Consider the following 19,453-nt stretch of genomic DNA (forward strand, 5'->3'; position numbering starts at 1 on the left):
ATTTGAAAAATGGAGCCCCCTGGCGCCCCCGTGACACGTATGGGGTAATGGGCCCCATTTATATACTGGGATGTGCCAATGATTTGGTACCACCAACCGTCGCAATATTTGACTTGCAAATAAATGAGACATCGACTTTAATTTTTTTTTCTCTTTTGGGCCCCTTTAGGCCCCCAAATCAAAAATCGGGCTCCGAGTGTCAATGCGTACACATCCATAGATTATACCTACCAAATTTCAGCACGATTCGTTCACGAGTAACAGGGAAGTAGCGATTTTAACGAGTGAACACAGCATGAAGAACAAGAAGAAGAAGAAGAACAGTGAGTGGCGTTTTGAATCCTGTAGCCCGACCTAAAAATGGAGTTGACAAAAACTACTATGAACGTTTTAAGTCAACAAAATTGCTTCTTCTCATGCCATGCCACTTTATTGCGTTTTTCTTTTGATGCTTTTGTCAACTCAACGGGTGTAAAATGTGATTATGATAGAATAAATTCCACCTACAGAGGGCTTTCGGTGGTAGAGGATTCCTCGTGAGGAACCACAGCAGTACAGCGATGTTTAGAAATCACCGGCTGGCCCTTTAATGACGCAATGTTTACGCACTTCCCGGAAGTGGTGTGGGGACACAGGCCCCATCGATTCAACACAACTGCACACATAAGCACTTGCTAATAATAAAGCGGTGTTTGCATGCAATTTTCATGGAGTGCGGCCGCTAAAACCTATGGAGTGTCAAGAGGAAAAGCCGATCATCTACACCATGGAGAACAAGCCCATCGTCACCTGTGAGCGTCTCTTATTTCCTCTGCTGCTACTGCTGCTGTGCTGACACTTATTAGCATGCTAGCTGTCATTAGCTCGGCTTATTTCAGCTAGCTGTCACCCTGAACCAGGACACACGCTGCTCTGTGTGTTTTCCTTGTTTTAAACACAGGCTGTCAGCTATTATGTAGTGTTTGAAGCACGTTATTCCACTGACCGTGTCATGTTTGTTAGCTTTGTGGGAGCTAAGCTAAGCTAACAGCGTCACTGCAGCTTTGGGAGCTTCTTGTTTCTGCAGCACAGACACACACTTTTCTTTAGTCTGTGACTCACAAACACGGGTTCACACACCGTGTTTAAACTCTGTGATCGGTTTGTCATTCATAAAACACTTCTGGGACTTTCTCAGGGGGGTTATTTTAAGATGTGGCGGTGAAGGTGCCAGCAGGCTGCTCCATTTTTAGTCCTGGAAGATACAGTTATCACATTAAATGAATCATTGCCTATTAATATTTAAAAATGAAGCTAAGAACAATTCAGCCTAAGGCCCAAGAACTCCCTAAACATTCATAACACAGATAAACAGTTGTTAGTGGACTTAAGTTTTTGCAAGTTTCATACAAACACCTGAAGGCTAGAGATAGTAATTCATTAGCAGAATAGCTCCTACTTAGGGCTGGGCAATATGGACTAAAATTCGTATCTCAATATTTTTTTCCTATATAGCGGTATACAATGAAAATCTTGATAATTTCACTCCAAATGAAGTCTGAGCAGTAAGACAATTCTGCGTTAAATTTAAGGAAATGTCTCCTATTACTTAATACGTATCCATATATCGGCATTCTATCCGTACGAAAGATGACTTTACCGGAAGTCACGTGACTATTCCGTGTGGTTAGGGTTAGTTAGTCCTTAACGTAGACTAGGGTTAGTTCGTCCGTAACATAGTTGACGTATTAATACAAACGGAAGTACAAGTGCGTAGCGTCTCATTGGCCAGTTTAGGTCACGTGATAGGTGCACGACGTGACCTAAACTGGCCAATGAGACTGACCGAACCCTAACCTTAAACAATGAGGGGCGTTGCGTACGGATAGAATGCCGGTATATTGATACATATTACGTATTGACAGCCACTGCCTAAATTTAATGATCAAAATTCCACACAGGCACATTTATTAACAAACAGCTACAATATATGTGCCACTTCTTGCGCTTTCTCCTTTAAGGGACAGTACATGTGAGTGAGTTCTGTAGTGTGGTTGTTTAGATCAAGGTTGGGTTATTAGGACGCACTCAGAAATCCATCAAACTGTGCTTCTTATGCTGTTCTAAGAAGTAGAGAAAGCAGCGACTCATAAAACAAGTATTTTAAAACAAATTAAGCCATAAAAAATATAAATATTGATAAAGGCGATATTGTAATTTTTTTTGTATCCCCAAAGTAGAAAACTCTATATCTTGAATCTCGATATATTGCCCAGCTCTACTCCTAATGTGTTTACATCTTAAATGTTATGTTAACACTTTAGTTCAAAGTATGATCGCAAACTGAATTATTATTATTTTTTAATATCTGCTGCTGGTAATATGATAAAATGCTTCTATAAAGCTAAAAGTTTAGAATACAGCCGTGTTTTTCTCATGCTGAGCCATTTTTAGTCCTGACAACTAGATCAAGCAAACAAAACTTAATATCTATATTTCCTAGGACTGGGACAAAATGCTTTCATCACAATTTGATTTTATTGTTACTGTTTCGATATGTATTCCGACTATATTCGATCATAACAATTATTGTGATTTTAATTCCTTTAATTTACTTTTCCGAAAACAAAAGTTGACTAATACACTTTGAAAAAATAATATAAGACTTATTGATTCATAGTTCTAATACACAATGCACATCACAAGTCAGTCAGTCGCTCTGACATTTATTTACACTGCACACATAAATGTGTACTACACTACATGTAGTGTTTACCTGTGACCACATTTGAAAACATGAGGAAAAAAGAAATTGTGTCTGGGATTTTTAATATTTTCACAAAAAATGGCATTATGTATTGTGAATCAATATTTTTTTATACCCATAAGATTGCTACATTTAAATCATTTAGATACAATTCAAAATGTTTTTTTTAAAGCAATAAATATACAATAAAATTATATTATTGTAAAAGAAAATAAAAACCACATTATCTAAACTTTTACATTACACAGTTGTACGATAATGTAATCAATGACCGACTGAGAAAACAAATCTGTGTTCTATTCGTTCTTTGGTTATTCCGTTTTAAAAGTAAATCAAAAAAGAACAAATAAACGGTATTTCTGTTTTGGTCTTAAAACAAAATAACCACATTGTTTATTTGTTATTTTGATTTGGTTTTAAAACAGAATAACCAAAGAACGAACAGTACACGGATTAAAACACCATTGCCGTGTTGTAAATGTCATACTAATACTACTCATACTAAGTCTGACGTCTAGATTAGTATGTAGTGCGTTAGCATTTGATAGAATGAAAAGACTGAGTACATGAGATATACCGGATCTATACTATATGTGGATATTTTTTAAGTATGCACAGCGGTGACTAAGGGTGAGTAATGGCAAGGATGTTGCAATACGATACATATCACGATACTTGGGTCACGATACAATGTTCTACCCAGTTAATATCAAAACGTAGAGATGAAAAATCAAGTTGTTGTACATGTTCATCAGAAGATATTGATCATTCAGAGGACAAATTGAGTCAAAACTGTTTGCTTCAAAACATCTGATTTATTATTTATTATTAGTGTTTTTGCACATTTTCACTGAAAATAAGAAAGTGTAGTGTTACACACTGTCATCATAAAATAAAGTGCAACAAGTTTTTTTTCACTGAAACTACTGTGTAGAAGTCTCAAAGTAACCATGACAACATAATGACGGCATTGTAACAACTGTAAGTATGAACATTAAGGATAAATCACCCTGAGTTACTGACAATGCACAAAAATAAGAAGAAATAATTTTTCCTATTGTCAGTTTAAACACTGATCTGAACAGATTATATGAAAATAAAATGCCCGTGCATACATAAATATTGCAGGCATTACACACTGCCATCATAAAATCAAGTGCATCAAGCAACACATTGAAAGCGTTGTAACCACCACTGAAATATTGCACAAATACACAAAAATATTGATTAAATATAAAAAAATAAAAAAATTGATTTAAAGTCCTATCGGTGACCACACTAGTCATACTCAACCACCCCATGATGATTGCGAGCGGAATGTAAAATAGTCCTGGGACGTCTGCAAGCTAAAATCAAACATCCCCTTTTCAAAATAAAAGCATCTCTTCTTGTCTTCTCTTAGTTTAACCCTTTTGTAAATATGGCTCTTGTTTTGAAGTTAATCAGAAGTTTTGTCGGTCAATGTGGAATCTCTGAAATGTGTGAATGAAATGTGTATACATGAGTTTTATGGATCAAATGAGCACATGTTGATATTCTACTCGATCACTTTCTCACTTAAAATATTTCCAGGACTTTCAAAGGTGGAGAATCAACAGAGACATTTTTTATTTAGCCTCAGTGTGATTCAGGTTTTTGTCCTTGTAGGCTCCAAATGCATCTTGGGAAACTTGGAAGTATACTTCAGTGGGAACGCTCATCATCTTAATCATACTTGTAGTATATAGTAGACAGTATATATTCATTGAGTTTGTAGTGTATAGTAATCTATCAATTTCTAAACAACTTTCCTTGTCTTTTTATGAGCAAATAAATGAATAAAAAGCTCTTAATGTGAGATTTGGGTTGAAATGGTTGGAGTATTTCTGTGAACCTCTTTTTTTAAACTTACAAAACACAAAAAGGCCTGAAACTCAACGTGGGAAGGTCAGAGTTTGAAAATGTTGTTAAATAACTGTATCATATCCACACATAAGTATTAGCATTCATTCAAAAAATTACAATTCAAAATCAACATTTAAGCTTGCAAATTTCTGTACATTTTCAAAATCGGAAACTTTCCATGGGAATTAATGGGAAATTTTCAAAATCGAAGATTTGTCCCTGAAAAGAGATGGTAAATATAGTTGGGGAAAATTTTTTAGCATCTTCATCTTAAATGTTAGTTATTTAAAAGTTACTGCCATTTTCTGGTTAAAACCAATAAATAATTTCCATGAAAAGTTTACATCTTTGAATATACTCAAACTTAAGTTCCTGTAAAAATTTACCTGAACTTTCCAACCTTACTTAAACTTTCTGCTATTATCTCAAATTCCTCATCAGCATTTATTTATTAATTTTTTCCATTTTATTTCTGTTGTATATATACATATCTGCTCAGGGTTAGGGACTTTCTGTCAGCAGGAACCTTTCTGTCCTCTCTTTTCGTGTTTCCTGGTTGTGTTGGAGACTTCCCTGATTGAAGGTAAAATGGTTTTACACAGAATTTGGAGTTTGTTTCTGTTTATTCTTTTGCTGCTTAACTTCCCCAAGTAACCCTGACATATTGCCTGGTGTTGCATTTGCTGCTCCACTATATCTGGATCAAGTTATCGACATTTGAGCTTAAAGTCACAAAAGTATTATTTCACATCCAAAGCTCATTGCTCTAAAATGTTGCTTAGGCACTTTTTAAATGCAAGATGGCTCTTAATTAATTTCTGCCATTAAAGGACACATATTCTTGATCTTTCTTGGAGCAAAGGAATGTGTGTAGCACTACATTTTCTTTATCCCTCGATACTAAAAGTTGGCACAGCTATATGAAAAATGGATTAAAAAGTCGAATAAAAATCTACTCTGATACAGGGAAGGGCTTAGACGATCCTGCAGTGCAGACATAAAAACAACTAATGTAAAATCTAAAGGATGTTTATACCACAAAAAGTTAGAGGAACCATTCAACTTCTTTTCACAATGACTTAATTATGGGGAGAGATTTGTCTAAAAAAAATATTCATCCATAATTTACATGTGTTTTATAATTTGTGAATACTTATCATGAATTATCATGTGCAAATCTCCAGATGTGCTTGTGAATTGTGTAAAGTTTACCAGACGGTAAAGTTGGGAACTTGTGAAAAATGTGTTTTTTTTGTCAAACTAAGTCTTGTACTGTTGTCAACATGAGATAAGTGAAGACTGCAGTGATTTTGGTGACACTGCAGTGAATGACAGCGACATTATTAGATATCATTGTCGTAACTGTTTTTGTTGTTGCAGCAGTGTTGCTATTTGCAGACGCTCCCTGGGCTCTAGTCTCTCTGCCGGCTGCACATAGAGACCAATGTTATTTCTGCTGTTCCAAACATGGCTGCTTTTGATTAAAAAATACTATCTGGTAGCATGTCGTCATCCTCACACAGATGGTAGAGGCGTTGTGTGTCTATGACATTTTCGTTAACGATTTATTGATGCCGGAAGTCCTAATCTGTGACTATCTTTCCAACTTTACTGAACTCTGACTTCAGTTATTGGACTGCTGGTAAAAGGGAATTCATCTTCAGCAGAGATTTCAATACAGCCCCCTAGTGGAAGGGTAGGGCTTTCCACACATGCGGATCGGGAGCTGTGTGTGTGTGTGTGAATCTGAGCAAAACTGTGTTGCGTTTGTCTAAAAAATAAATGCATATGCCGGCCTATCCAGAAACACACTTTACACAATTTGCAAGGCAAATGTATTTGTATAACGCATTTATTCTATTATTGGGGAAATGTTTAGAGAGAATGATTGTTTTTCTTCAGTTGCAGCCGAAAGTTTTTTTTGACCAGCAGAGGGTGCTGGTAACAAAGTGTTTGGTTGGGATGCAGTTATTCTGCGCAGTGAAGAAGAGATGATATGTGCTAGCAGACAGAGCTAATAGAAAAACGTGTCTTTTACAGATATTCATGTAATATTACAGATATTCTTTCAGGGCTAAGGGGATAAGGAATCATTTATGAACATGTTTAAGAGTAGAAGGCGGCCAGAAAGAGAGAAGTAGGCGATGCCGCCTATGCTTCTGGACATCCCTGGACTGCTGAATGTCACATCTGAGTCAATCAGAACACCAAGTTTTTTGACTTGGTCTTTAGCTTTTAAAGATCGAGACTCAAGGTACTCGCTGACACCAGTGTCCACTTTTCCTTGTAACCAAAGACAATCATCTCCATCTTGTCATGATTTAGTTGAAGGAAGTTTTCAGTTTACTTTTTCTAAGCAGTCACACAACACCTCAATGGGACCATAGTCATCTGGGTTCAGTGATAGATATAGTTGTGTGTCATCTGCATAGCTCTGATAATCAACCTAACAGTTCTGTAAAATTTGTCCTAAAGGAAGCATATATAGGCTAAACAGAAGGGGTCCAAGAACAGAGCCCTGATGAACCCCACAGGACATTGGTAATCTGTCAGATTCAAAGTTTCCAATGCTTACAAAATAACTTTGCTCCTCCAAGTATGACTTAAACCATTGCATTACTTTCCATTTAGTTCAACCCATGTTTTCAATCTGTGCAACAAAATTGTATGATCTACAGTGTCAAATGCAGCACTTAGATCCAATAGAATGAGAACCGATACTTTTCCTGAATCAGTGTTCAACCTTATGTCATTGATCACTTTGATCAGAGCAGTTTCTGTGCTGTGATGAGAACGAAAACCTGACTGAAACTTATCAAATATTTTGTTGAATGTTAATAATTGACTCAGTTGATTGAAGACCACCTTCTCAATAATCTTGGCCATGAATGGAAGGTTGCTGATTGGTCTATAGTTAGCCAGTATAGAGGCATCCAGTGTTTTCTTTTTTTAACAGAGGTTTCACAGCAGCTACTTTCAGGGATTTTGGTACGGTGCCTGATTGGATTGAGCAGTTAATTATCTGACAAAAATCAGTGACAATTGACTTTACAACAGTTTTAAAGAAGTTTGAGGGTATTGTGTCAAGGCAACACGTTGATGGATTCAGCTGCTGAACAGACTCCTCTATTGTTTTAGGGTTCACTGTAATAAACTCTAACATTGTAGTTGACTCCTCCCTCAGTGGTTGAAGCTGTTCAAGCTTTTTGTTATTTTGCTGGTTTGTTCTGATGTTTGACCTTATTGATTGTATTTTTTCATTGAAATATACAGTAAATTCATTGTATTTTCCAGTTGACAGTAATTCAGGGGCTGTCTGATCTGGGGGGGTTGTGAGCTTTTCAATTCCAGAAAACAACGTGCGAGAGTTGTTGACGTTCTTCGCAATAATTTCAGGAAACTATTGCTGCCTCGCTTTGAACAAGCCATCATTTAAATTTACGCAGATCTATTCTGTACAGTTCTAGATTAATTTTGAGTTTAGTTATTCTCCAAGCACAATTGAAGATGTACATATGATAATTCATGAAAAATATGCACACACATTATAAAACACGTGTAAATTGTGGATATATTTGTGAATATTTTTTAGACAAATTTCTCCCCATACTAATTAATGCCTTCAGTCAACAGTGGAGGTCACACTTTGTTCTGAACTAAAAGCTCCATATTTGTTTTATATACTAAAAGCTCTATCTTTTTAACATGTACTAAAAGCTCTATTTTATTGATTTTACACAATGTTTGAGGTGTTGATCAGATGACGAGTCTCTAATTGATTAACACTGAGGGTTTTTAACCCTGTCATTATCAGCACAGTGAGTCATTCTGGCCTGAGTCCAGCACTGTGGACCAAACAGGATACACTTCCAGGATCAGGTGCTCACTAGATGGTTATTTAGGGATATTTGCTCTCGCACCATGTGATCACTTAGTGTATGAGTAGCAATTATTTTTCTTTTTTTTTTTTCTTTTTTTCACAAAACAGGCTTTGTTACTGAGTGATTGTATGTGACCCACTTTCAGTGCAGCTCCAACAAGGCTCACAGTGCAGATACAAACACACCAAACACACACTCCATTAGTTACACACACACATTTCAAAATATTCCTCACAAATCGCCAAGCTGTCACTGGGATAGTAGGGCTCATACGTTACCTTTCAAAGGTCACTTCTTTTCATGTAGGGCGTCTAATCTACTCACCACATGGCAGCTAACATTTAGTTTGAAAGAAGAACTACACTAAATGTCACTGTAAACCAGGAGCATCCAACACATTTTAGTTCATGGGCCAAATACAGCATTAGCGTTATTCTATCATTAGCCTAACAATAGCAGTAGCCTAGCATTAGCACGAGCCTAACATTAACCTATTATTAGCACTAACTTAAAATTAGCATTAGCCTAGCATTGTCACTAATCTAGCAATAGCATTAGCCTAATATTAGCATTAACAGTAGCCTAGCAATTACATTAGCATTAGCCTAGCATTATCATTCACCTAGCTATAGCATTAGCCTAGCAATAGCATTAGCCTTACATTGGCAATAATCTAGCATTAGAATTAACCTAGCATTCACCAAGCAACAGCACTAACCTATCATTAGCATTAACCTAGCAATAGCATTAGCCTAGCATTAGCATTTTTCTATCATGAGCCTAACAATAGCAGTAGCCTAACAATAACATTAGCCAAGCATTAACACTAACCTAGCATTAGCATTCACCTAGTTATAGCGTTAACCTAGCATTAGCCTAGCAATAACAATAATCTAGCATTAGAATCAACCTAGAATTCGCCTAGCAATAGCACTAACCCAGCATTAGCATTAACCTAGCAATAGCATTAACCAAACATTAGCACTATCCCAGCATTATTATTAGCCTAGCATTAGCATTTAGCTATCAATAGCACTAACCTAGCATTAGCTCTAATTTAGCGTTAGCCAAGCAATAGCATTAACCTAGCATTAGCTAAGCATTAATCTAGCAAAAGCTTGACATTAGCAATAAAGTTGAAAATGGTTGAACAAATTAGCTGAACATGTTAGAGGTTGAATGGTTTATAATTTGTTAGCAAAGATTTGAAGGTAAAAACTGGAGCAGCTTCATTCTAAAAATGAGATCAAAGCTGGAAAATCAATGCAGTTTCACAAAAAAATTAATAACTCAAAAATTACAGGCATAAATCTCAGGGAACTTTCTGAACGCTTTGTTTGCTTATTTGTCAAAATTGGACAAACGGTGTCGGAGGAGTTTACGACAGACGGAAGAAAAATGGATCATAATAGTGAGGATTCAGGAGAATTATTGTGCCCTGGCTTGTTCTCCCACATGTACATTCGGGCCTTTGATTTGGAGGAAGTAATCTGAACTGTGTTTTCCCCCCGTTTATTTAAAATGGATCTCCAACACGACACGGAAATTATTCACATGCATGTTTTTGGGACAATATCACACTATTCTAATCTTCATCATAAAATAAGTGACTGAATTTCTGGAAAATGTAAGAAATGGACAAACACGTCCAATTCACCCTTAATCCTGTTCAAAATCTCTCGCTACATGTCAAAATTTAATTTGTTCATAATAAGTATTAGGTTTTTAAAAATAAATGATTTTCTGATGCAATGTTTTTTTTAATATTTTTTATGTTACTAGTGAAAAACTAATAAACAACAAATGATTATAAGACAGAGGTAAGCTACAATGGCCTCATGTAGAGGGTTTTCAATATTTGCGAGGGGTGAAATAACCCAAAGTTGGGGTCCAAAATAAAAATGAAGTCTCATAAAAAAATGGTTTTATTTCCCAAGCAAGAGTAACCTTTATAGTATAAATTAAAACTGAGAAAGACCTTAAGTATGTAAGGCACGTACAATACTACACAATGAGTGGTAGATATCAGTCCTTGCAGGATCTTCACTTCAAAATTCCTTAATTTTTGTGGCGTCTCTTTGTGTAATTTTGGTCGACTTTCTGAAAAACTTCAAGACTTGATAGAATTTGTGTATTTGGAGCGACTGAGATATTAGTTGATAATTAGTTGATAACTTACACAATTATTCATGTTTCATTTCATTCATGGTCATTTTTACTTTTTCCTATGGGCTGAATTGAATGCACTCAAAGGCCGTGAGCCTTGAGTTTGACATGTGCTGTAAATACTTGTGAAATGGATACTGTATCATTCACTTATCAGTAGCTTGATTACATGATGTTGTGTAAAGCACCAATGCTATGGATGCATTTCCTGTGTCCACATTAACTAAGAATGTCATTCATTCATCAGTGTTTTACTGACATTTTGGCTTTAAATGTTCACAGGTTCTTTTGTTCCTATCAAACTTATTTGAAAAAGATAAATAAAAGGACAAAAATCTTTTTAGAAAGTGATTGATAATAGAGGCAAATAACCTCATAATAGCAAGTACCTTGATCTAGAGGACTTTTTTTTTTTTATAAAAGGAGAATGTAAAGAGCATAAAAGTGGAAGATAATATAAAATGTTATGCAGTAGTGATGCACTTGATCAGTAATCACTCCTTTAGATGTCTTTTTAGTTTATGTAAATGTCATTTTCAGTGATAATAAGCAGACGAGACATCAGTACGACTGAGTCTGAAGAGGGAGAGTTTTAAAATGGATGTATTAATAAGTCAGGTTAGATGATTAATAAAGATGAGATTAATAAAGAAACCAAAAATGAAGCAACTCAATGGAGAAGCTTAAAAGACAAATTCTACATCAGGGGTGTCAAACTCATTTTATTTCAGGGGCCAAATACGGAGCAGATTTTAGGTGGGAAAATTAGTAATTTGATCATTATTGTGCTCTAGTTTGCACTTCCACGTATAAATAAATTATAAAATATGTACGGCACCATTAATATCAAAGCAATAAGTGACAGATATCAGTTCCTGCAGCATCTTCACCTTCAATGTATTTGATTTTGTCACCAATTTTTATGTATTTTGGGGAAATTTTGTGGAATTGTTTGAAGAAAATTACAGGATTTGGTAAAAATTTAATTATTTTAACAATTTGAAATTAAAACTGATGTTGATCATGTGATATAAGCATGGGGAAAATGTGAGCCCTACTAATATTGTGGAGTTTCATTGAATATGTGTATTTTTTGGAGATATCTAGCTGAGATATCTGCAACTGTACTAGTTGATAATTTACACAATAATTAATACTTTCTCTGACTTTTTTGCTCTCGGGCCGAATTGGATGCTCTAAAGGGCCGGATATGGCCCCCGGTCCATGAGTTTGACACTTGTGTGCTACATGCTTCAAGTACTGAGCAGCACTTTGACATTTGAGGATTGGCCGAAAAATCATACGTCAGACTTTTCTGTTTTTACGTTGATGAATGGCTGTGTGGGATTAGTGAATATGAAATGTAGTTTTTTTTTATGCTGTAAAAGACAGAAATGAAGCTTAAAAGTGTGTTTTTAGGCTGTTTTGAATGTTCCTAAATGTTTTGTGTTTTCCTCTTAGGTGCTGGAGATCAGGAGTTGTTTAGGTCTCTCTACACCACATTGGCTCAACAGCTTCCCAGGGAACCCATGGAGTGGAGAAGGTGAGTGAGGAAACACACACACACACACACACACACACACACACACACACACACACACACACACACACACACACACACACACACACACACACACACACACACACTTAATGCTCGCTACATGAAATTATAGTGAACCCTTTTTTTGGCATTTGATACGTTCTAGGACCCGTCCTGTAATAGCTGAAAATCTGTCATCTGCCAGTCTGAATCATGCATACTAAGAATGCACCGATTTTCCTTATTTTGGGGATTGGCGATTGGCCGATCCTTGCATATGAAACCGATCTTTTCCGCCGATCTTTTCTACCTCTGCAAACGTCTTAAAATCTGCCATAAAGTCAGCCACTGTCCTCTTCTGCTGTGAGATGACCGACAGACCCGCCAACCAGGTCATGTGTGCATGTGCGTGCTGCACGTGCCTCTGGTACACAGGATAACAACAACAACAGTCACAGAGGCACGGTTAGCTTAGCATGTCCGCAGTTTGGCAGTAGTACACAAAAAAATAGAGCAAAGGATCTCAATTTGTAATTCCTGTAATGCGGAAATAAGTCCTGGTGGAGCTGCAAACAACGCTACCTCATTCACTATAAGACACCACCACACCGCTGAGTGTGGAGCGTTTGAAGCTAGAAATCAAGCTAATGCTAAAGCTAACAGCGCAAAGAGCCATTGGTCTGCTGTTAGAGTAAAAGAACAAAGCGACTATGAATAAAATGATGGAGTTTATCGTTTTGTACATGAATAAAAACCTTCCACTAATGAACAAGTGACTGTAATAAATGAGAGAACAACTAACCTGTGCCACGTTGACTTATGAAAATGTTACACATGATGCACTTTATTATTTTTGAGAATGTTTGACTTTTAGGAGCTTTTATTTTGTAAACTGTTGCAGATTATTTTGAGATTTATATTTTTACATTTAAATATCCACTTTATTGGTGGTTGAAGATGTTTTTTTTTTTTTTTTTGTTAGTTTGTCCTGTAGATTATTATTTTATCATCTACCCCAAACCCTGTGATTTTCTTTACTTGTTAAACCAAAATACTGCTGACTGTGCACTTTGTTTTTGGCAAAAAGCTGAAAACAGGTCTGCAGTGGAACCTGATGGACACGTTTAGTTTGTGATATAAAGTGATCTAATTTAGTATTTTAGACAGCAATGTTCTTTAACTTTTAATTTATAATTTGAGTTAACTACCTCATGTGTCGGTAAAATAACACATTTGTATTGTTTTGTGGATATTGTTCAATGTTTTACAATAAAATAAGATTGGAATATTCAAGGTGTATGCTCTAAAAAAAATAAAAATATTGGGATCGGCAAAAATCGTAATCAGCATTGGCTGGGCGAAGTCGGCGCTTTCTTTCATTTGTATAGGGGTATATAGACGAAGGTGGGACTTCTATACATTAATGTATATGAATGACCACCAGTAGTAGACCATAGTAAAAGACTAGTTAGGTGTTTTTTGCATCTAAGAATGATACATAAACATAGATTTCTCAGAAACTCCAGATATCAGCTTTAATGGCACACAACAGTCATATTTTAGGTGTAGATGTATGAAGTCAATACAAAATCTATGTAAGTTTATATTCCGACATGAAGTTATCCTATTGTCACAGAGTAATTGTGGTTTTACATTCTCCCACACTTGTACAGTATGACTTACATTCTATAATAAATAACCATATGCTTTAGTTTTATTGCAAGATTACAGCCATGGATAACACAAAACAGCCTCCCAGGAACATGGCTATCATCAGATAGCTATCATTTTATCAAGATTTTAGATACAGGCTGATATTATCTGATACTTTTTTGTGTGCTGATATCGGATTGGGACGCCCTTAACAAAACTCCACAAAAACACCGCATTTAAACCAATTGAAACACATTTAAAACACATTCTAACATACTGTACTGCACTGCAGCTGCTATGGAAGCTAAAAGCTAATTAAACTCTTAATGGGTGAGAGCCAAAGGTGATCCGTGATCTGCAGGATTGGCTCTGTTTCAAAAATAAGTCCCACTGTCAGCAGCCAGCATTATATTGTCTGCACGTCATAAAACTCTTTGTGTTATTAAGTAACATGCATGTTTTTAGAGTGTAAAAGGAAAGTGAAATACCTGGACAAAAGCAACAAGGAGAACATGCAAACCCTTGTCATATGAAACATAATGAGTTTAGAACATATGTTGGGGTTAAATGTTGCTAATCATACCAGAGTGACCTTTGCTCTAAAGCTGTGTCTGTCGTCCCTGTGCAGGACTTACGGCCGAGCACCGAAGATGATCCACCTCGAGGCTAATTTTGTCCAGTTTAAGGAGGAGCTCCTCCCCAAGGAGGGCAACAAGGCTCTGCTCACCTTCCCTTTCCTTCACATCTACTGGACTGACTGCTGTGTGAGTAACTGGAAAACCTTAACTGACCCGAGGCTCTAATCATTCAAAGTCACCAGGCTTGACATAATCTTGATTTCAACTTTTAAAACAGCAGAGCAAAGAAACTGGAGCAGGAAGCTGCTGCTGCTGAGTCAGCAGAACGTTGGTTTGGGGAAGTGCTGTTACTGTCTCGTGACTCGCAGCATTTCCTAGGGCCACAAATGTTTGTCTCACACACAGTCCAGAGACCGGGGTCCCCCACTGAACACAGACATGAACAGTGAAGAACAGTCATGTGGTGACAGGACCATCTATAAGGGGAAATAAAGGGGACAGATTTTTGGGGTCCATCCATAAAGTCAGTAAAATGATGGTCTATTGTTCTATGAATCTGTGATAACCACATTTATTTATCTGGATAATATTCACTGTTATCCAGGAACTTTATTATTTGGGCCATAGTATATAGTCATCTTGAAGATGTAAATTCATGTTTTATTCAGAAATAAAATGAGTTAAAAGTGACCAGAAAAGGTGGTGAAATGGGATTTTAAAAACCACCGAAATGGGTTAAAAGTTGCAAATTAGAATGGACAAAAACTGGGTAATGTAATTTAAAAAGTAGGAACAATTAGTTTAAACTGGCAAATAATGGGCATGACATTTTGTGAATGTGGTTAAATTGGCACAAATAAGCATGAAATAAGGTCAAAAGAGGTTAAAAGTGACAATAATGGGTCAACATATGTGGCATAAGTGGAAAAGGTTTATAAGTGCCAAAACTGTCTTGAAAGTGCAAAAAATGTGCAGAGAAGGCGTTGAAATTTGATAGAGAAGTGGCAGAAATGGGAGTAAAAAAAGTGAAAAAGTTTGGTGTAGTTGCAGAAAAAGGGTAAAAATAAGCAAAATTGGGCTCTGTGTCTAGCGACCAAAAATGAGGTCCTGACCCCAAGGTTGAGAACCCCTCTGGTTGACGATGCATAGAAGTGTTTTTACTTCGTTGTTACTGTGATTTCTCGTGTTTGCCCCAAACTTTGCCAAACTGACTTCCCAACACATTTCTGCTGTTTTCACTGAAAGTTGTGGTAAAACAAAGGCTAATGATTATTTTGGAGTTAATTTCACAGGAAACAAACTGGAAGAACGATGGAGTAAAGCCAATCACTGTCCTCCTAGAAACACAGGAAATCAGAATAAATCTGTGATAACCACATTTATTTATTGATCTGAATAATATCAACTGTTATCCAGAAAGTTTAATATGATTTGGGCCATAGTATATAGTCGTCTTAAAGATGTAAATCCATGTTTTACACAGAAATTAAATGGGTTAAAAGTGACCAAAAATAGTGGAAAAGGTGGTGAAATGGGATTTTAAAACTACATAAACTACAAAATTGCAAATTAGAGTGGGCAAAAACAAGCAGAAAATGTGGTAAAAAGGGTTCAAAGTGTCAATATTAGCTTAAAAGTGGCAGAAATGGAGATGGGGTGTTGGGGTAATGGAATTTGAAAATTAGGAACAATTAATTTAAACTGCACAATAATGACAAATCGTGAATGTGGTTTAAATTGGCAAAACATGAGCATGAATATGGTGAAAAAAGGTTAAAAGTGACATAATGGGTCAACATGTGTGACAGGTGGTAAAGTGGTTGAAAAGGGTTTATAAGCACTGAAAACGTCTTGAAAGTGAAAAAAATGTGCAAAAAAGGCATTCAAATTTGATGTAGAAGTGGCAGAATTTAGGGCTGAACGATTTTGGAAAATATTTTAATTGTGAGTTTAATTTAATTACATTTTTTCCACAATATTGTGATTGCAATTATATGCTATATTTTTTCAATGGCTTTTGTAATGTATTCTTCAATGAACACAAGCAATAAATAAATCTGTTTCATAATAAACAATTTCAGATTTATTTAAACTTTAAATAAATATAAAATATACATTTTAAAGCACAGATTACAACAATAAAGCTAACAAATCTGTGGCTTTACCTCTTCAACATATCTAACTAACATCACATTTCATTAAACATGTAAACATGTGGACTGCACTTCTTAAACACTCTCTGAACTAAACATTACAGTACAAGACAGGAAAGAAAAAAGAAATAAATTGTAGCCCTTTGGTGATAGAAAAATCACGTTTTATGATATTGCGATATCGCAAATGCAAATAATCGTTCAGCCTCAGCAGAAATGGGAGTAATGGAGCAAAAATGCATTAAAAGGAGCAAAAATATGGCAAGAAAAAGTTCTTAAAATTGCTTAAAATATGACAAGTTTGGTGTAGTTGCAGATAAATGGTAAAAATAAGCAAAAAGGGGGGTCAAATTGTTCAAAAAATATTCTTAGCTTGTTGAAGGCTTTTGATGACCCACTCCCAGTGTCTCGCGACCCCTAATGGGTTCCTGACTTCAACGTTGACTCCCGACTCGTGACTTGTGATGTGTCACCAATCAGGAAGCAGCTGACTGTGAAACACGTAATGCTGCATTCAAGGGAACTCGGAAAAAAATGATTTTTGAGTGCTGAAAGTGGAAGATTAGGAGTAATGTATCAAAAATGCATTAAAAGCTGCAAAAATCATGTTTTACGCATGTTTAGGTGGATCTATCATCTTCAGATTTGTGCTTAAATCCTGATTCCATCAGTTCACTCTGATCTCCAATGATCTGTGAGATGCTTCTCACGACAGTTTATCATTGCAATAAACAGATGGAGGCTCAGGCCACCATCTGTTACAAGACTCCTTTTCTTGTGTCTGTAAATAGTTTTGTGCGACCCCTGGGTCATTCTCATGCAGGAGATCCAAAAAGCCTGGACTTTCACTGTGTGCAGTAATGAACTGATCCTCCATCCTCCCTGTAGGACACGGAGGCCTACAAGGGCTCGGTGAAGGAGGACATGCTGCGCTGGCAGAACAGCTTACGCACACACGCGTCGCCCGACTGGGTCATCATCGTTGTGGAAAGCAACGACAACAAGAAGAAGAACAAGACCAACATCCTGCCGCGGTCGTCCATTGTGGACAAAATCCGCGGTGACTTCTGCAACAAACAAAACGACAGGTGCAGAAACGCCGATTACGTTCTACTAGAGTAGATGGGAATGATGCGACACTTTGGGAAATATGCTGACAAATAATCCCAAAATATTGTTTCACATAATAAATGACAGTACTTGAATGATGTTGAAGGAAATTCAGTAAAAAGAAATTCAAAATGAACTGAAATTATTCTAGCATGTGAGTATTTCTCTCTTTCCTAATGATATATGTACGGATCCCCAGACATGACAGTAAAAAAATAAATAAATATATATATATATATATATTTTTTTTTTTTGGCCACAAAATATATAGTTTTTTTTACCATGTCATGTCTGGAGCTCCATAAATATGTGAGTTTTGATACAAAAAAAAATAGGAGGTGATGTGCTGTCCATCAGATCTCATTGCACACAGCTCAAAGACTAGTGATGTGCAGTCATTATGGTATGTAAAATACTGACAATTATAAGAGAGAGTTAATCTGTCAATTTGACTGCTCTATGCATTTATTTCATGTATGATTTTTAACCTTTTTATGGTCAAACTCACTGAATTTGCACATTTCCTGGTCAAAACCATTGACAAAGAGCGAGGGGAGGCAGTCCCTAAACAACACCCTTCAACCCCAATTTTTAAGACAAGATCATTCATGATTTTCATTTTATTAAGTAAAAGAGAGATCTGCATGTACATATATATATATAATGAAAATCATGTTTTTCTTGCTATTGTTTTGTTAAAACATATGGAATTAATTAAAAAAACAATCACAACCTTTCAAAACAACTGCATTTTTTAATTAAGGCTGAAATAGAAATATTATTAGAATCTGAATTTTTTTGTAAGTTATAAAAATGTATAAAAGTACAATAAAATAACTGCTCCCTATTTACAAATATGAAATTATTTTGAAAAAAAGAAATGTATTTAAGCTTCTATTTGGTTCATAAATGTGTCCATCTGACTCACCAGTCATGGACCTTACAGCAGGTTGCTGTCGTGCTCTGAACAATGTTAAAGAAATTTTTTTTTTTTTTTTTTTTTTTTCTTGGATCTAGGTGTGTGGTTCTGTCCGATCCTCTGAAGGACACGTCCCGCTCTCAGGAGTCTTGGAACTCTTTGCTTCTGAAGCTGAGAACTCTGCTCCTCATGTCCTTCACCAAGAACCTGGGACGCTTTGAAGACGACATGCGAACGCTGCGGGAGAAACGCACCCAGCCTGGCTGGAGCTTCTGTGAATACTTCATGGTTCAGGTACACGAGCAAAGAAAGCACCGCTTTTTAACGGCAGTCTCACTTACTGTACATCGGGGTGTCGAACACATTTTAGTTCAGGGGCCAAATACGGATGAGTTTGATTTCAGGTGGGCCACATTTTCACATCAGTGCTACTTTGCATTTCCATGTATAAATTATATTAAAGTATGTAATGTATATAATTTTGTCAAATAATTTGATGATAAAGCAGGGTTTTGGAAAAATTTAGATTTTTTTTTCAACAGTTTGAGAGTAAAAATGACTTTCATTGTGTTATACAAGCATGAGAAATCTGTGAACATCTGCTAATATTGTTTATTGTAGAGTTTCATTGAATTTGTCACACTTACATATTTGTAAAGTTTTACTTTCAAATAAATCTGTTGACATGTGTTTTTTTAAAGTGTATTATATTGCATAGATGCCAATATTTATGTTGTGTTTATATGATTCAGTGATTTGAAATTGCTCCCAATTTGTGCTTCATTTCAATAAATATTTCCCATGAAAAGTTGCTACTTTTTTA

General features: G+C 36.1%; 1 protein-coding gene across 1 annotated transcript in view; it reads left to right on the forward strand.

Annotated features, from left to right (window-relative positions):
* Window positions 1-619: 619 nt before the first annotated feature.
* The window catches only part of trappc10 (trafficking protein particle complex subunit 10), a 46,698-nt gene continuing 27,864 nt past the window's right edge, over window positions 620-19,453 (forward strand). Inside the window, exons 1-5 of the mRNA XM_028436198.1 lie at window positions 620-791; window positions 12,139-12,220; window positions 14,499-14,634; window positions 17,490-17,689; window positions 18,729-18,924. Coding sequence (XP_028291999.1) covers window positions 731-791; window positions 12,139-12,220; window positions 14,499-14,634; window positions 17,490-17,689; window positions 18,729-18,924 — 675 coding nt within the window. The 5' untranslated portion in view covers window positions 620-730. The remainder of the gene's footprint in view (window positions 792-12,138; window positions 12,221-14,498; window positions 14,635-17,489; window positions 17,690-18,728; window positions 18,925-19,453) is intronic.

This window comes from Gouania willdenowi, chromosome 21, assembly GCF_900634775.1.
Source record: "Gouania willdenowi chromosome 21, fGouWil2.1, whole genome shotgun sequence".
NCBI lineage: Eukaryota > Metazoa > Chordata > Actinopteri > Blenniiformes > Gobiesocidae > Gouania > Gouania willdenowi.